General features: G+C 42.9%; 1 protein-coding gene and 1 long non-coding RNA gene across 5 annotated transcripts; one reads left to right on the top strand and one right to left on the bottom strand.

Moving 5' to 3' along the window:
- Positions 1 to 1,055: 1,055 nt before the first annotated feature.
- LOC113576156 lies at positions 1,056 to 2,969 on the bottom strand. The gene is made up of 4 exons (XR_003410474.2): positions 2,828 to 2,969; positions 2,561 to 2,619; positions 2,372 to 2,455; positions 1,056 to 2,103 (listed from the first exon to the last, which is right to left on the bottom strand). It is a non-coding gene; the product is annotated as an uncharacterized LOC113576156 (long non-coding RNA).
- A 749-nt stretch (positions 2,970 to 3,718) lies between these two features.
- si:ch211-230g15.5 (polyhomeotic-like protein 3) lies at positions 3,719 to 14,378 on the top strand. 4 transcript variants are annotated; one of them, XM_027008095.2, is made up of 15 exons: positions 3,719 to 3,822; positions 6,044 to 6,268; positions 6,390 to 6,533; positions 6,971 to 7,045; positions 7,313 to 7,465; positions 8,761 to 8,859; positions 9,062 to 9,317; positions 9,403 to 10,262; positions 10,382 to 10,541; positions 10,954 to 11,204; positions 11,525 to 11,663; positions 11,872 to 11,986; positions 12,651 to 12,762; positions 12,891 to 13,158; positions 13,296 to 14,378. In XM_027008095.2, the coding sequence occupies exons 2-15, from the start codon at positions 6,071 to 6,073 to the stop codon at positions 13,454 to 13,456; spliced, it is 2,991 nt and encodes a 996-aa protein (XP_026863896.2). In that variant the 5' UTR covers positions 3,719 to 3,822; positions 6,044 to 6,070; the 3' UTR covers positions 13,457 to 14,378. The 4 variants fall into 4 exon arrangements, with proteins under 4 accessions (XP_026863896.2, XP_026863899.2, XP_026863898.2 ...); XM_027008096.2 differs by having other exon boundaries at positions 3,729 to 3,822; positions 6,058 to 6,268; XM_027008098.2 differs by lacking the exon at positions 6,390 to 6,533.
- The last annotated feature ends 4,789 nt before the right edge of the window (positions 14,379 to 19,167 follow it).

The raw sequence follows: 19,167 nt of genomic DNA, 5'->3' as shown, positions 1-19,167 counted from the left end.
ATACTAAAATAATCAGTAACTCCAGTGAAACTACTATAAAAATAATTATATGGTTACAAGATTGAGGAATGGGAGTCTGAACCCCTCAGTTCCTGGGAGTTTAAAGTTTTAGTTACGATTTATTAATTTAAAAGGAGAGGAAGGAAAAGAAGCAATAGACATATAGTTAAGGCTGGTCTCTAAATAAAAATGTATTCTAACTTTAATTTCCATATTAACATATTCTTTCTTTTTCTTCCAACTTTTAAAATTGAAACTCCTCAGTTATGAATGTCTCTTGAAAAAGTTCTGCTCAGCAGTAAAGAGTATGAACCTACAGACAATTAAGTTTGGATCTGAGGGCAGGTCAGTAGTGATCTCAGTCAGTAGGGTCAATAACTATCCAAGGTGTGAAGTTCCTGGGGACACCATTTGCCATTTTATTGTTAAGAAAGATAGTAGCGTTTCTCTTGAACTGCTGGTATTCACACAAAGAGAGCTTATGCAAATGGAGAACTGGCTGTATCTAAATTGTGGGGATGTATAAATAAATGATCATAGTTCCAGATTGATTTTACTTTCATGGCAAAGCTGCTGGCAAGTGACCCTAATTCTTAACACTTCTTTAGCAAACAAACATCTTTAGAGGTTGATTTACTCCTGAGTGCTGAGTGTTAGAGTGTGTATATATGGTTTTGACATTTTTTTCTGCGATATTGGAATCTCCATGGCTTCCACTACTTCAATGCCTTTTCCTGGTTCTCATGCTTTTATAGTGCTAAACAAATGGTTGACTGTGTCACTGAGTGATAATGGCCCTTGTCTAATATTTATAGACTATGTGTAAGTCTGTATTTACTTAAAGAAGTTGTGTGGGGGGGGGGTCAGTAACTGGGCTGTGACCCAAACAGGCAGAGACGAACATGCAGGCACACCCTGGCAAAACGAGTCTTCCTCAAATGTGGGAATGAGTCATTGTTGTACTGTCATTCTACAAAGTAGCATTAAATGCAGATCAGAATCTTGTCCGTTCTGGTGAGATTTTAATATCTTTATTTTGTTTAAGTCATCAACAACACGGTCTTATGGTAGCATTGTCCAAACATTCACAACTGACTCCATAGATTATGGCTAAGTACTACTGCTTGGTAGGGAGCGATGGTGTGTTAAGGAAATGTAAGCCTAAAAAACACTAAGGAAATATCTAGCTGGTCATCCCCGGCTGCTCCCTCTGTTTTCCACGTTCATCCTGTTATATGCACAGCTCTCAGTCTCTCTCCCAGGCAGCAGGAGACCAGTTTGTATTTTTGGAAACTTCAAAGTAGACGGCTCTCAGAATATACACGGAGGACAAAACAAAGAAGAGAGAGAAGACGTTGTTGCTAGGGAACAGATGAGAAACACTACAGTGTGCTTTGAACAGCATGATATAACGGAATGAATGAAACTCAGTAACACACTGCTCATTTGTAATAACGCAGTAATAGTACATCTTTTGTTATTGTGTTTTTTCTTTGGCATACTCAGATTGGATTGTGCAACATACGCCAGGCATGTAAGAAAAGTGAGTTTTCATTATTTTACACAAGTATAGGAATATTTGGCTACTGTGTGAATTTGAATTGCAGTACTGCATGATGTATGTCTTCTCAAAAATAAGCAATACATTTAAAGTTGTTAAAGTTTTATACAATGGACGTTTAAATGATAAAGTACAAATACGGTAACCATTAACAACTTTACAATACAGTAAACAAAGTCAACATTACTTCTGAGACAGAGGGGAAATAAGTCATATTTATTTTTAAAAGATTCAAAATAATATTTTATTGCAATTTAGGTTAAAAAAATGTTATATTAGTGTACACACTGAGCATAAGGATCTGAATTATGGAAGCTGCAATTAAACCTGATTATTGGGTTATTTATACTATATACTATGGGACATGCTTTCAAAGCATTTTTCATCTGGAAAACAAAGGAAGGCCTAAGAAATCCGATCAGCTGAAGAGGGACTCAAACTAGTATTTCACTGAAAGTCAATCGGGCCCTGTTTTTTGTTATCTTTTATTTTCATCTCTTGTTGCTGTTTTATTCTGACTTCCTCCAGTGTTAGGCGTCCACCTGAAAATTGGAACAGAAACATAATCCACTCCATATTTTCCTGACGCCAAGGATAAAATCGTCTGAATACATAATACACAATGTGCGTTTCATTATTTTCTGACACATCTCTTTGCTGGTCAGGCATTAGTCCATCTAAATGACTATTAAAAGCGTAGCAGCGCCACCAAGTGGACTTAATATACTCTGTGTTTGTGTGTGTGTGTGTGTGTGTGTGTGTGTGTGTGTGTGTGTACAATACTAACTATTTTAAACAGCCGTGACTTACCTACGGGTCTAGGCGTTAAGGAAACATAGCCCATAGCCCGACTCAAGGGAAAGTCCTCTAGAGCTGCTAGTTCTGCTTCGGCTTCTATAATCGCAGGTCAATGGGACGTTCTAGTGGTTATGAAACTGCAGCACTTAAAGAAACTACTTACACTCGATATAAAATGTAGCTGCGCTTAAAATAACTCACTTTTCTGAATATCTTTTCTTTTATTGGGGTTTGGAGTAAAAACTGTAAACCCTTTATGGCTGTCAAAGGAAACACACTGGCTGTTATTTTATTGTAGCACCCAGATAGACAACTAGTGTGCAAAGGACAAGCGATATAAATGTTTGTTTGGCCAATGCACACGGCCAGGCTACGCTGGAATAGTTCAGCGCAGTTACCATGTGGGTTGCAGCTTTGCAGCACACGACCAACAGCATAGCCGACCAGATGTATCGCAGTAATTCCTACCTTTGTTTATCAACGGGTGCCTTCGGTTGCGCTTGTGGCAATTGCAGTTTCGCAAGCCCAGATGTTGGACTTCTGGATTTTGTTGAAGTCGCAGTTGACTTCGCCATCACCTTACATTCTGAAACGCTGCGTCTAACTCTGCTGTAACAGATTTGCGTATGTTGTCATGGTAACATGGAGGGCAACTTGATACCCTTCTTCCAGCAGCTAAACTCTCGACGCTGCGTGTTTGTTTCAGCTGTCCTCGCTGTCGTAGTCATTCTTTGGGGATTAAATTAGGTCTTAAATTGTGTCTTGATAATTCTCGTGGTTGCCATTTCGCGAAAATTAGCCACAATCAGAATTCTATGAAACCAAGCCTAGGTCCATTCTAGCGTGAGAACTTAGACTATAAGGTCATGATTTGATAAATATAGCTCTAAATGATCTATTAAAAAGTATATAAAGATATAAATGTTGTTTGTCTAATGATCTGACTGTGTGTGTGTGTGTGTGTGTGAATGTGAATAATCAACCAATGTGAAATGGGTGAAATATATACAAAAGAAATTAACAAAAATAACAAATTAAACCCGGAATTAACAAGTCAACAAGTGTCAGAAAAAAAATTTCCAGTTTAATTTTGACTAATAATTTACTTCAGGAAAAAAAACAACGTACTAGCACACTAAATCTTTATGCATTTCCATTTTAGTAAGGTTGTATTTACTGCAAATTACCAAATGCATAGATCTCAAAATGTCTTACAGGAATAGGGGTATTTTCAAAACCGAGGGCATTATTGGTTTTAGTAATAAAGGATGAGTGATATGAGTGGCATCAGCGGAGGTCCTCCTACACCGCAAGTGGTGCTGTAGGAGATTCAGTTCCGTGCGCGCAGTGTTTTTTTTCGCTCTCTACTTTTACCTTTGACGCATTAGAACATGACGGGATTGTAACGCTCTCGGAAAACGGTCAGAGTGAGATGGGTGATCTCCCCTGTTGACTTCGGACAGGTATGTGTAATTCAACTGCAATTAAACGGGGAAAAAATTACAAATGAGATTTTTAGAATTGCATGAGACCGGTTGTGCGATGGGAGGAGCGTGCGTACATAGTCGTGGAAGGCAAGCTATAAAGCATCCTATTCTTTTGACTTTCATTTTGTGCATTCGATGCTCGGCAAAGTTATGGTGATTTGTCACCGTGACGATTTCCCTGGTTACTATTGGCTTTGTAAAGGATAATTGTCAATATTTATCGATGGCTCTACAAATTAAGGAAGTGTAGCACGAGATTTGTGCAAGGGTTCTGTCACTACGCGCACACACGCCCATTTTTCCTTCCATAAACAGCAAAAAAAAAAATGACGATATTCGCCATCATATTAATGTCAAGTATAATTTGACTACCTGTCGAGGGCGCCAGTCAATACAGGTCAGAGAAGTTTTCATTGATTTTTATTCCGCGTTATTTTTAAAATAACGTTCGTCACGTCAAACGTAATCTCTGACTTACAACGGCCTGTGTTTCGGTAGAAATGACTACGCTCGACCCTCGATACGTCGTGCGTAAAATGTAGGTAAATGACAAGATGCCACCTGAGCGCTGGCCACTGATGCTGCACGTTACTGCAGTATTTCCTGGCATGTCCATTATGTGGTTGGCGTTGGAGAGCAGCCTAACCTGTACGGGTAGCCTAGCGTGCTGGGTAATAACACTGGGACGCACGTTGCCTGTTTCCCTGCATCTGGATTCTGGTACCAGTGAAGCTCAAGACACACTTGGCCGACTGAAACAAAAGGGCAGCGTCGTTTTTCGCTGTGTTGCCACCTTTTTAGGGAACATCAAGCTATTGCTTAGAATTTATATATATATATATATATATATATATATATATATATATATATATATATATATATATATATATATACACACACACACACACACACACACACACACACACACACACACAGTATATACAATTATATTATCCTTAATTTTGGAATGAGATGGTTGTGGACATGCCTTATTTTCCAGCTGCAGTGAAACACTAGGGAGGCATCTATTAACAGAATAGCGTAAACTCAGGGATGGGAGGATGAGATTTAGGTTAATGATATTTATTTATTGTTTCTTTTCTTTTTTCTTTTCTTTTCTTTTCTTTTCTTTTCTTTTCTTTTCTTTTCTTTTGTAGGCAACCAAATGTCTGTAACTTCCCTCCAAATTATATATGATTATTTCCTTTTATTACTACTTTGCATGTGTGTAACAGCCTCTATGTTTCTCGTAGTTTACGAGCCAACAGGATGAAATGTAACCGATAATATGTGCTGCTTTGTTTTGTTCCAAAAGGAGACATTAATTTTTTGCTTCCTTTATTCAGACCTTATCTGATGTGCTCGCGTGGTGGGGTGTCTGTCTATGGACCACATTAAAGTTCACTTTTTCTTCTTTGTGGAAAATAGAAAAACAGCACCCTCTTTGCTGATTGCCTTCCTACTGCCACATTAATTCAGACTGTAGATAAACAGTTAAATTAGATCAACCTAACTGATAGTGATTGAAGATTGAAGTTTTCTTCTAGGCCAGTAAATTGGTGTTCATTGCATATTAATTGATAAAAGCCATTTGAATTAGAGGCCCAGTAAAAACTTACTGCACATTGTTTTCAGAGACAATTTACTCCGTCTTATAATTTATTAATATTAAATTATTTTAATTTATCAATTTTGATTTGTCCCTGTTACATTTATAGCTGTTAATTGTAATAGTGTTATTATTTTTTGTAAAATAAACATTTATAGTAGAAGACTACATTTAGTAGATGCTCTTATTTAGGGCGACTTACAAAAGTGCTTTGTCATTTAACGTTTCCTAGCCAGTGCAGTAGGTTAGAGAATCTTACAGAACCCTGTAATCCCAGGCAGTCTCCCAGCCAAGTACTAACCAGGGCTAACGCTGCTTAGCTGCCAAGAGCAAACTTTATCAACTTGGTATGGTCATAAGCCGTACATGTAAGATGTAAGCCATACATTTAAGGTGTACCCTATTGGAAATTTTAATTTATGCATACATTTGTGATAAAGGTAAGAGATAAGAGATACAAAAATTGCAAAAAAAAGTAAAGGTTTGAAAGATTAACATATTCAAAATGAACCACAGACCCACCTTGCAAATTCAGTGTAAGTGCGAAACATGCAGCCACCTCTCAATGACCTACCAACTTCATTTCAGTGTCCTGTGTCCAGTCTGTGTGGAGCAATGGACAAGGAGTCCCAGGCAAAACCCGAACCTGCCAAGAGTGCAAGCCCTACTGTGACTACCACCACCACTACTGCAACCGCTTCAACCGTCAGCCCCTCTCAGCAGACCAATGGCACTCCGAAAAGCACCGCTGCGCTCACCACAGTTACAACCTTCCACAATCAGCCTCCTACCACAGACCGAAAAGTTATCCAGGTAACTAAAGTTCAACTCTGCAAATATTATTTTTCCCTTCATACACTTTCAAACCTTTAGTCTGCACCGCTGTGTCCCCGCCTTCTTCTCCCATGCTGTGACGCTTGGCCCCTTCCCCTAGGTAATCCAGCAGACCAGTCGGCAACCCCGGGGCTCGGCTGCGCAGTTGTTGCAGCAGATGTATGCGGCCCAGCAGCAGCAGCATGGCGTGCTTCAGCCAGCCGCTCCACAGCAGCAATGCAGCCGGTCAGCTTCTGCACAGCAGGTGCAGAAGTCCCAGGGTCTTATTTCACCCTCCCCATCTATCTCTTGTACCTGCTGCTTGTCTATGGTTAAGGGTAGTGACCCTGCCACTCACCTCCTCATAGACCCATATGCTTCTTCGTCACATCTTGTGGCTCTGTTGTGGCTGCCTGCACGTAGCTCCCTGACTTTGTCAGCTTTATGAGCACTCATACCTTATTCCCTCATGCTAGGTCACTCCCTTTCCTTACTTTAGGTATGACACAGGTTGATTGCGTCCCATGTGTGTTTTAGTGCATGAATAAGACAGATGTTTCTAAACAGTTGTCATTTGCCACAAAGCTCTTTGATTGCCACCACCTGCTCCATCGCTGCTTGCATGCAACAAAATTGGGCAGGATCCAAGAGAGTTTGTTTGTGTTGAGTTTGGAATGTGATTTTCGGTCTTTTCCCTGTCAGGTCAATCTTTTTGGGGACAGATTGGCCCCCTCCTTCTCAACTGCTGTTTCATCATCACAACAGACTCAGAAAGTGGTATGTGGCAACACCGGATCTTAACAGTCCCCTCCCCCTCCCTTATCACTCTCTGAAAGAGGCTGTACACTGTTTCCCTTCCTGAAGACTTTTTGATTTGCATACAGGATGATCCTGTCATGTCGAAAGTTCGAGCTCATTCAAGCATGATCCCACGCCTCCTGCCAGAGCAGTTTTTCTTGTGGTATTCAGATCGTCCAGCCGCAGGCTCCAGCATGCTGCCCGACCGCGTCGTTGTGACCCAGCTCTGTCCTCATCACCCCTCAGGTCTCAGCGCCTTCGGTGCCAGGGTCACCACCGATGGTCAGAGCCAGCCCCAGCCCCAGTCCCACCAGCACCAGTCGCAAGATCTCGCCCCAGGCCCTTCTCCTGGGGAAGAGTCCCTGCAGCCAAGCCCAGATGCTCCTGAGGGCTCAGATGGTAGGAGATGGCACTTTTCTCATACGCTTCTCCTTTCCATGTGACATGAAAAGCCAATGATAGTATATCACTTGTTTGTGCAAAAATATTATTATAATTGAGCCCTTGCAATGAAAAACCATACATGTCCATTTACTGTATTTCTACATCCAAGATTTAGCTGACACCTTTATCCAAAGCTACTTACAATTATGAGTGAGTACAGCTTAAGCAATTGAAGGTTAAGTGTCTTGCTCAAGGGCCCAACAGTGGAGCTTGAACTTCCAATTACAAGTCAGCCACCGTAATCACTGAGCTACCACTGCCCGCAACAAGAAATATAACTAAAAAACTAAACTAAAACAAAATTTACAACAATTATCTAAAGCATTATTGCAAGATTTAATTTGATATGCCCACATAAATGAAGTAAGGTAAATCTAAATAAAGTGTATTTAGATTTTTAATGTAATTTTAATTTAAAAGTGCTTCTTGGCGATATATTAAGAATAATGATGTTTAAAAGAGGAGGTGCAAAGGATCTCATTCATAATCTGGAGAGAACTTTTAGACTTTGATGTATTTGAAGTATACACATTTCACCAAGGTATTTAAATGAAACAAAACACATCCTATTTTGAACTAACTTTTATGATGTTCTTTAGTGTCCAGCTGTATTTAAACAAATTCTGTAGGCGTTAATACAACACATAAGTTTGTTAAATCAACATAGTAGGTGATCAGTCGACATCAGGGATTTTGCTGTTCATTTTGATGGTCTCACTTCTGATTGTGGCTGGAAAATTCTGAGGCCGGAGTATGTGAAAGCGTTTATGCTGCGTGTGTCTTTCACAAGTATGTTCCTCCCACTCTTACTGTACTTGGCTGCACTGTTTCAAGCGAGCCGTTACTTACCCGCTCCTGAATGATTTAGTGACTTCCTTTTTTAGAAGGGGCAGTGACTAGCACATGGCAAGAGAAGTGGCGTATGGAAACTAGAAATTGAGCATTTGGTGAGCAACTTGCGTTTTGGTACTCAGCGCTTCTTTCTCCATCAATAGGAAAGCACAGGGGTCTCTGAAGGCCTGCTCTCAGTGCATGTGTCGTGTCTTTACCACATGAAAAGCACTTTTGCAGTGAAACTGTCCTATACTCATATAGAGACATCTGAATACGTGGGCAGGGCTTCCCTTTGTCTCTCGTAGCACCTCTTTACTTCAATCTCTCTCTCTCTCTCTCTCTCTCTCTCTCTCTCTCTCTCGCTCTGTGTTCTGTCTCTCTTTTTCTTCATCTCTGATCTCTTTCTGATCTGGCAGTTAATTCTAACATCTGCAGTGCGACCTGATGCTCCTGTCCTCTCCTCCTCTTCTTCCTCCTCCCCCTCTTCCTCTTCACCTCGATTCCCCTCTTCACAGGTGAGCCCCTCAGTCAGTAAATGCTCTGCTTTATCACCTTCGAGGTAAACGTGCCTCGCTAATGTCATTTTGTGAGTGTACATTATTGCTCCACTACAACACTGGCTCATTACTGCAGCAACAGTCACAGCTGTTTTCCTTGTGATATTTGAGAAAATCCCTGGTGTAACATCATAAGGTTTCCTGGCTCTTTCCCCTATAGCTTCAGAGCCTCACACTCCGTCCCCCACCTCCTGGCACTCTGACCATCCCACCGAACCTCCCGCTGAAGTCCGCCACCCCAGGCCAGCGCCCAGCCCTGTCTCGCCCGAAAGCATCCAACTTCAGCTTGAGACCCAGCCCGCCTCCAAGTGCCACTGGGAAAGAGACGACCATGGGGGCTGAGGGCACAACCCTGCAGGCACCCTCTGCATCACCCAAAGCTCCACCTGTGCGCCATCTCACAGTTCCGCCTCCATGTAAGTGACTGTTATATATAAAAACAGACTATTGTGGGATACTGTGTTGGGAGCATAATTCTGAAAAGGCACTTTGTGTTTGCAGCTCTGTATGCCCCTGCCCAGTCTCATGCCCTGGCAAAGCAGAAGTTGGCCAGCAGTGGTGCTGGAGGTGGAAGCCTCAAGAGGTCCCACAGCCAGATCAGCATCCCTCAGCATCCGTTCTCCCAGAGGCAGGCTCACCCCAGTTCCCCTCCAGCTGCACCAAAGAAGCCCCTGCCAGAGCTGAAGCGTTGCCCTGCCTCTCAGCCTGCTCAGAGTGGGCCGACACAGGTCTCTGTACCTATCACTGTCCCCAGCCCCAGCAGGTCCCATCTGACCCCGCCCACCATGTCCCTGCCCTTAAGCTCCTCCTCTCCTGGCGGCTCTTTTCTGGCCACTAAGCAGCTGCTAAGGATCGCGCTGTCCTCTGCATCTGCCCAGTGCACCAATGGCCAATCTAAGGCTACCACTGTGTCACCGCCCCACGAGGTCATCCAATCAAAGCCTTTAGCCTCCACCGTGCTGGCCAAGCCTGAATGCCCCGTCCAATCACCACAGACTTCGACCTCGTGCCCCCAGCTGGCACAGCTGTCGCCCTCCAGACAGGCCACCGCTCCTCGCCTGGCGTCCCCCCAGAGGGCTTCCCCTCCCTCCCCTGTGCTCCCCCTCATGTCCACCAGCAGCAGTACCTCCTCCGCACCACCGCCACGGTCTCCCCTCGCCTCCCGCAGCCCCGCGCATGCCGGCGTCACGTCCACTGAACCGAGAGCCTCCGCAGAGAGAAGGAAGCAGGAAGACAGTGTCATAGAGACTCCCCAAGACCTCAAACTACCAGCATCCCACGTGAAAGGAGCGGAACAGAACCAAACGGTGCAGAACACGGCAACGGATCCTCAGTGTGGAGAGGCTGTGGACAAGCCCACAGTCAGTTACTCTCGAGTCACTCTGTGTATTATTTTAACTAGATTAAGACCATGCCAGGTCCCAGTCTTCAGTTTGTTTGTTTGTTTGTTTTTTTCATGCGTGTGTATTGTGTTTCTCAGGTATGTAAGAGAGTGGCTGTCTGCGCAGAGGAGTCGACGAGCCAGTGTCACGCTAAACTGCCTCTCAAGCCCGAGGCGCTACCTATCTCAGTCAGAGCATCACCCGCTGACAGAGAGGACATCTGCGAGGACTTGTCTGCTCATTCAGACAATCACTCTGGTAGGCGGGATGAGTCTAACGGCAGCGTCAAACCGGTTTGTTTTTCAGAATGCATCTGTGTTAACGCTCCGAGCAGCAGCTGGATGACCCAGAACTAGAGGTGCCTGAAACAAGCCACCGTGGTAAATGTGGATAATCTACATTTCAGTGGGAACCATTATTGTTATTATAATTTTTTTTTTTTTCCCCCCACACAGACCTATTGCATCATACTTAGTTTTAACCTTCTTAGAACTAATATCAGTGTTGTGTGTTAGACATGAAAAGGAATAGCAGTTATATTTTATTAATATAATATAATACAAAAACTATAATACTACATTAATTAAAACTCGATTAAATAAGTCTGAACCCCATATGATTAAAAGAGATGGTAGCAGACCTTAATCTTGCCTTTGAACCACTTCCCTAGCTATATCCAGCCTGTCCTCGGACCTTTCGCCACTGCAGTCCACTGCCATACGGCCATCAGAAGCATCCCCCACTGCCTACGCCTCTCCACCCAAGTTCACCGGTACGCCGGATGGGCAACCAGCTCAGCAGCCCCCATCGAGCGATGTGAGCCCAGCGGGAACCCAGCACTGCCCAGACACGGCCGGACCACTCATCCTCACCCACCTGGTGGAGGGCTTCATCATTCAGGAAGGACTTGAGCCATTTCCGGTACACTGCTCAACCTGAAAGCGCTTCTTAGTTTTAGGAGTATTAATACAATTGTATGTGTGAAGGTAGCACAAGTTAGCTTTGTCATTGTTCAGCACTCTTTGACTATGATCAAGGCTGCTTTTCAAAACGCATGCACACTAACAACAGCATTCTCTGCATGGACACATAAAATGCATACTTTGGAATAACAACTGGTAGGGCCACCGTTAAGTGCCCATTCCTGTCGGAAGCACGTGTGTGCTTTGCAAAACAGCCCAGCCCAGTGTGCTGGCTCACTCTAGAAGGGTGTTATAGGACCTTTGCCTGTTTGCCTTCAGGTGAGCCGGTCATCTCTCATGGTGTCACCACACTGTGGTTCAGGACTGAACGGGACAGGCGGGACTGATTTGTTTCCCACTTCCTCTGAACCCCCAGATGACTCCACTGACTCAGACGATGAGACCACTATCACAAACAGTGGGTATCATGTATACCATATTCTCTCAATCACTGTGCTACAACCTATTATTAAGGGACCTGTGGGGACCATAGCTAAGGTGTTGCAATCTGCTGATGCATTCCAGGGCACCAAGATGAGAGTGAGAGGAGCTAAGGGTGTGTACTGTGTAGAGGTGTGTAAGTATGTTGGGATTAGGTTGACACTCTGCATGGTATCTTTGTCTAGATGGTGCTGGAGTAGGACACAGGCTTGTGTTGCAGTGCCAGTTCTGCAAGAGGAAAGGCACCGCCCAAACATTTGCCCGCTCCAAGCGCTTCTGCTCCAAGTCCTGTGCCAAAAGGTGGGGCTCCAGCTCAAAACTACACATCACACCTACACATCATGCACTCAGGGAGACTGGCTGTAAAAACCCATGTGGAACTGTATTGCAGTATTGTGTATGTTGGCTGATCGAAAAACTCCATTGTTATTCATTTATGTGTTGTTTTTCTTTTAAAACCATATATGCATGAGAAAATATTTTATTAAAAAATGATTATATTTCATTTTCAGAGGTTTGCTGACCACAGTGATAAAGGTCAGAGTATGGCTTCTGTGTGTACCTAAAGAAAGCCACCTCTTTTCAAGGACATTTTTTAATTCATGAAATGCTGTAGGCTTGACAAAAGAGCATACGACATAAATAATCTATTTAAATATTTCTGTTTCCAGGCAGCAAACCATATAAATGCGTGTACATGTGCTAATGCGGGAGCTATTCTCATACCTCTCTTATTGAGTGTATTTAAAGAAACCATCACCTTAATACATGTCGACAAACTTGCAGGATGTGGTCAGAAGTAACGCTTTGCCAGACAGCTCATACTGCGAACAGCACTGCATCATTGTTTGTCACAGTACTTCCTTTATCTTCACCTGGGCAGCAGGGGTGAGATGGGCCAGTGTGGGAGGGACTGAACGTCGGGGTTTGAGCTCACCTCTCTGCCCTGTTTTACTGGCTCTAGGTTCAGCTACACCAAACGCTTCCGTAGCCTAAGACGCTGTGTGAGCGAAGGGGGCCATCGATCGGAGTGCAATGGTGGAGAGGAAGAGCTGCAGGAGGAGAACTTCCAACAGGTCTGGCTCGGTCACGTCTCACCAGCATCATGCATCTCTGTCTAGGCCAATCTGACCAAACTCTCAGCTTGGTACACTTTCAGGGGCTGGCCTTCCCTCACAGCCTCGGCGACATTATTATGTTTCAGGCAAAGCATGGTGCCACAGAGCAGTGGAGGATTCTCCAGCGCCCCCTGCAGGAGGGTGAGGACGAGATGTCGGCGCCAATGAAGACCAGGCTGCGCCGGCACACAGAACAGGGCACGCGTGAGATGAGGGCCCGGGAGACACCAAGCGAGACCGCCAGTGCCCCCACCTCACCGTTGGACCCTGTGTCGCCTGCAGACCTTTCGGCACACCCTAGACCTGCTCAGTGGACAGTAGATCAAGTCTGGAGCTTTATATCCAATTTACCAGGTAAGAAAATTTAAGAACCGAAACACGTTTGAGATCTGAGTTCTCCAAACGCATGCACAGGCATTTTGAGTATTCAATGATCTGTGTTTGCTATTCTGTGTGTTGTACCAAACACCAAAATCATGTCACCTCCTCAGGGTGTCAAGACATTGCCGAATCCTTTCGAGCACAAGAGATTGATGGACAGGCCTTGCTACTGCTCACTGAGGATCACCTGATGAGTGCCATGAATGTCAAACTAGGGCCGGCTCTTAAAATCTGCGCCCGGATCAACTCCCTGAAGGAGGGAGGGAGGTAAAGAGATGAAAGCACAGAGAAAGAAAAAGAGACACAGAAAGGATTGGTTTGCCCTTGTGGACGATCAGAGCACTTGCCAATAGAATAGAGCCATTTTGTGCACTTTAATCTTAAGAGATTTACGCGATAAAGTCAACGTGTTGAGATAACTTGTGTGTATTTGCTTGACCTGAGCTAGCATAACATTACAGTAGCCTACCAGTAACCTTAGCCTCTGTCTGAAAGCATGATAGCAATATAATGGTCTCTTTCTGTGAGCATAATACAAGACCTATATACAGTCATAGTAGGAGGGAAATGTTTGTGTCTGCTTTTTGTATGGGTTATTATAATCAGGGTTGTTGAGTTTTTATTTTTCACTGAGAGGAAAAGATTGCTTCCTGTGTCTGTGGAGAAGTCAGAAAGGAATGGAAGTGCTATTATTGTGAGCATGTCCCATTGTAGATATTTTCTTAATGTACTGTATATGTGTACATGTATAGCAATGCAGTGCTCTGTGTGTATAAATCTATACAAATGTTTTGTGAAGGATTTGTAATATTTAATATATTTGTCTTCTAAGGCTCTAGGAAATACAAATGCAAGTGATTTCAATTTTTAAGCCTTTTTAAATAACATTTGACATGCTGACAAGATAATGTAGGCTAAAATAAATTTTATGAATCTTGCTCCAGTCCAACTGTGAAAATCAAACATGTCACAGTATGTTACAGTACAGAGGAAAAAAGTGTAGGTACTTGAACGCAGTCTCACCCAATCAAGGTACAGCAAACGTGCCTTTTTCTGAAATGGAGACCTTATGAAACTGCTGTAGGCATTGTACTCTATATTGTCATCAAAGTGTTGTTTGTCATTGTTACATTACCTTTCTTGTGCCATTTTTGATTATTTAATAATTAAACAGACTACATTTTGTTACTGAACCTTGAAATTATTTTCTTGTGTTGGACATTTTGTGTTTGGCTAAATGAAAGCTATGCAAAAAATGTTCTGCACTGATTAGCATTTGACTTTTGTTGTATTCTAAATTCAAAGTCAGTTTTTGGTCAGTTTTATCTTTTCTTTTCAGTTCTGTTTTAATCTGTCTTTTGCAGTTCATATAGTTTTACAAGCCTCCCTTAGAAATCCTAATACCAGATAATCACTAGATGGCAATCTTGTGCAGAATATAAATAGCCAGACTAAAAATACTACCAAGTATTGCAGAGGCACAGTTAACCCCTTAAATTCTTTAAAAGTTATGCCTTAGACTACAATTCACTTAAAATTGGATTGATTGTTAAATAAAATTATCTCAATGGAAAACTTTGTGCCATAAAATAGTATTATGGAAAACTGATGTCCATTGGAATTATCAATACTTTGAAAGTTAAAATGACTCACTTAGGGTTATCATTAGGGATGGGATGTTTGATAGTCCATTTCACTATTGCAAAGCATATTGATTCACCTGTGCATCAAAGCTTTATCAAAGTCTTGTATCTCATAGCCCAAGAGAGAGTAAAGTCCCTGGTCATCTTTTTTATTGGAAATTTTGGAAATAAAGCAGCAAAATCTTTTGTTTTTTGGGGTTTTTTTTTGCTGCTGCTACTGACAAATTTGAAACCAGTGTGGTGGTTGTATACTTTGAGTACACTTTGACTGCTATAATTACAGTTTCTGGAAACCACCAGGTGCCACTCTGATCTGCCACTCCTTTTAGTAATAAGGTAATGAGCTCCAACTCTTGTTTTAACATCTAATGCATTTGTTTGGGTGATCAGTGTTTAATAATACCAGGCCAGACAAATTCACCATAAATTTATATTTGGCTATATCCAAAATCAGGTACCATATGCACTATGTACTTATTTGTAATGGTAGTACATACTGTTCTCATGATATACTGAGTACTGTGACTTCAGCAGGGAGGGAGCGAAACGTGAGTGAGGGAATGAGACACAAACTAACAAAGGAAGCACTGTGGCGAGAAGAATAAAAAAAGAACAGAAAGGCGATAGTGCTGGCAGTAGTTCTCGAGGCGTAGCGACACAGCAGAGTAGCAGTTTCACACGGGGCATCCTTTGCATGCAACAAAGAGGAGCGACGCACAGCACTGGGTAAGCATTCCCATGGGCTTTAAATAGATGGAGAAAACAAAGGGAGGAAACAATGAACAGGTGCACTCAGTAATCAGCTGATTGGATGCAGGGCAGGTGCGATGTGCATGTTTGCTGCCGACATACTTTCTTAAAGAAATTATACTTGAAGTAATTGAACCATTACTAAACTTATTGAAATCTTCTTTGAACACTGACTACTTACCTAAATCAACTCAGCAGTAATCAGACCACTTACCAAAAAAATCTACCTTTGACCCATGTCAGCTGTCAAACTACAGGCTGATCTCAAACTTTCCGTATATTTTCAAGCTCCTAGAAAAAGCTGTATCTTAGCAGCCAAGCTCTGTATCTGAATCAGAACCAGATACATGAAGTCTTTCAGTCAAAGTTTAGGCCTCATCATAGTACAGAGATAACACTGATTAAACTAGTTAATGAACTGTTGTTGGCTTATGTCTCTTTTCTTATATTGTTTGATCTCAATGCAGCATTTCACACCATAGATCACATTTTACTAAATAGACTCAAAAATGTTGTTGGGATTAAGGGAATAATTTCCTGGGGAAAGTATTAGGGGATTAGAGGAATCATTTCCTTTCCTGGTTTAAATCTTATTTAGCCTATTATTACTAGTTTGTCAACATAAATGGAGACTTTTCAGTATACAACAGGTTAGTTTTGGTGTCCCACAAGGCTCTGTTCTAGGGTCCTGCTTTTTTTCTTTATATATGCTACTTCTAGGTGTGATTGTACATAAAACACTGTGCTAGTTTCCTCTGCTATGCTGACGATACTGTTATATTGCTCAGCCAAACCAGAGGGCAAATATGAGCTTAATAGTATTCAAGAATATGTAAAGGACATCAGACACAGGATGTTGCAAACTTTCACTTAATTATGACAAAACAGTACTTCTATTAGACCCAAAGATAGCTAGGACTTTCCTCTTTAATTACATAATAAATCTTGATGCCCTGGACAGGTCTAGTGCAAGATGGGTTTCAGACATATGTACACTCATCAAATCCAGACTAGGACTTCTAGAAGTCTGGAATAGACATTCATTGCTTATTTTTTATTGTTATTTCTCTCACTACTTAATTTGTTCGATTGTCTATTGTTTAATATTGTTGCTACTATGGTGTCGATTGTCAGGTGAGGAACCCCCCCCCCCCCCCCTTTGAGTCTTGGTTCCTCTCAAGGTTTCTTCCCCATGATCTAGGGAGTTTTTCCTTGTGACGATAACCTTTGGCTTGCTCAAAGCATACATGCGTAAAGGTGCTTTGTGACAACAGCTGTTGTAAAAAAGCACTATATAAATCAATTTGACTTTGACCTTGACAATGGGCTTGTCCCTCAGGCTGGTGCCTAGTGCACCGTTACAGTATCCCCTCTCCTGAACCTCCCCCTCTCCTGAGAGTGGGGAGCAGGTTTGGATGGGTGCGCCCAATGGAAGGAGGCCACCAGGTCTGGATCCAGATTTGGGATGCAGGCCCCCAGCTTCTCTCTTCCAGGCTGTACCTCTCCCATTCTACAAGGTACTGCAGCTGCCTCTTCCTTCACTGTGAGTCCAGCAGGGTACTCACCTTATACAATGGACCCCGCTTAAGCTCCAGCGGTGATGGTGGTGATCTGGTAGTGTTGCCACTCTCCTTGAGGCGGCTTCAGGGCAGAGACATGGAAGGCCAAATGATGCATGGCTGCTCCCCAGAAAGATGACCCTGTATGTCACCTTGTTTACAGAGGATTGTGTATGGACCTATGCAAAACATCACTGAGACAGGAGTTGCACTCAGCTTCTCTCTTTTTCTATCTCTCATCAGCCCTGTGCTAGACTCCCCCTCACTGTATGGGCTCCTTCTGACTTTTGCATTGGGGACATGGATTGCCTAGACATGCGAATAAGAGAGCAGTGTTTTTCTTCCAGGAGGCAGTCTTAGATTATGCCAAGGTGGACAATGTCATTCAAGGATGCCACCTCCTGTTTGCAGGCAAGCTCTGTCTGCAGCTCTCCTCATAGACCCTTGATGAAGGAGTCCACAAGCAATGGTTCATTCCACCACACAGCGGCAACAAATGTCTGGAACTCCATTGTGTAGTTCATTGGCTGACTGCAAACCTTACACCAATGATGGCACACTGCCTTTGGTTCTTGGAATAAGTTCTGTGGTAATCATACAGTAGTAGAGAGGAGTAGAACATCAGTGCATTCCACCAGGCCTCAGCCCTCCACATGAGCCAGGAGCGAAGGCCACCTTAGCATGTTCAGGCAGGCAGGGCTGGTAAGAGGAATAGAGTACACACTGCATCACGAACCCCTCGCAGCCATCAGGATCTCCACCATACACTTCCGAAGTGGTAATATGGCAGGGCACTTCCTCAGTCACCAAGAGGCTTGGGCGCTCAGCAGACCTGATGGCCGGACTCACAGAGAGGCTCTCCATACAACCAGTGAAGTCAATCAATCATGGATTGAAGTTCGCTGCATTCGCCTCTGTGTCATTGGCAGGGAAGGAGAGAGACCCGAGTTTGGGTATGAAGTGTGTGTGTTCTCCATCGAGATACAAACTAACAAAGGAAGGACTGCAGCGAGGAGACTAAAAAAAGGAAAGGAAAGGCGATATTGCTGGCCGTAGCTCTCAAGGTGTAGCAATGCAGCAGCATAGTGTGTTCACTAGTGTGTTCACTAGTGTGTTCACTAGGGGCATCCTTTGCATGCAGTAATGAGAAGTGATGCACAGCACTGCACAAATGTTCCTTTGGGCTTTAAATAGAAAGAGAAAACAAAGGAGGAAACAAACCAAAGGTGCAAGCAGTCAGTAATCTGGTGATTGGGAGCAGGGCAAGTGATGTGTGTGTGTGTGTGTGTGTGTGTGTGTGTGTGAGTGTGAGTGTGTGCGTGTCAGTTAGCGTCTGTGTGTATGTGTTTGAGTGTGAGTGTGTGTGTGTGTGTGTGTGTGTGAGAGTGAGAGACAGTGGTGTGACAATGGGCGTGTTCCTTGGGCGGCATGCCTGGCACACCATGATAAGAACTAATTACAAAAAAATGAACATTTAATTGACCAAATATTATATATAACACCCCCCCCCCCCCCCCCACACACACACACGCATATATTTCACTCAGGTCATGTGACTCAAGACAGGCAATTACAACTTCCAGGATGCACCCCCCCCCCCCCCCCCCCCCCCCCCCCCTCAATATAGCAAAGCTGACAAAAAATGAGGACAAATTGATCAAATTTATAATTTTTTTTTGCATTGTTTATGCATAAAATATTATTTTAAAGATTCATGTGTAAAATTGTAACAATGTTTAATTTACGTATTAGCTCATGTTAGCTAATTAAAAAATATTAGCCTACTTGCTATCCTTCAATTAATCTCAGGGACATGAGACATTGTGACTTTTGTGATCTTTTTTTAAGCTTTACAAACTATGCATACTTTATTTATTAAAATGTCAAAGGTACAGAGAATGTACTCAAAGGAGGAAACTATATATATATATATATATACACACACATACACGATTATATACACCAAGATGACTTTATTCACTTATCGTGTCAGTTAAGTCCTGCTGATTGTCTCACTCTAATATATATAT

Source organism: Electrophorus electricus, chromosome 5 (genome assembly GCF_013358815.1).
Source record: "Electrophorus electricus isolate fEleEle1 chromosome 5, fEleEle1.pri, whole genome shotgun sequence".
NCBI classification, from domain to species: Eukaryota; Metazoa; Chordata; class Actinopteri; order Gymnotiformes; family Gymnotidae; genus Electrophorus; species Electrophorus electricus.
Note: the sequence above shows the minus strand (reverse complement) of the source record. Positions and strands in the feature narration are given on the sequence as shown.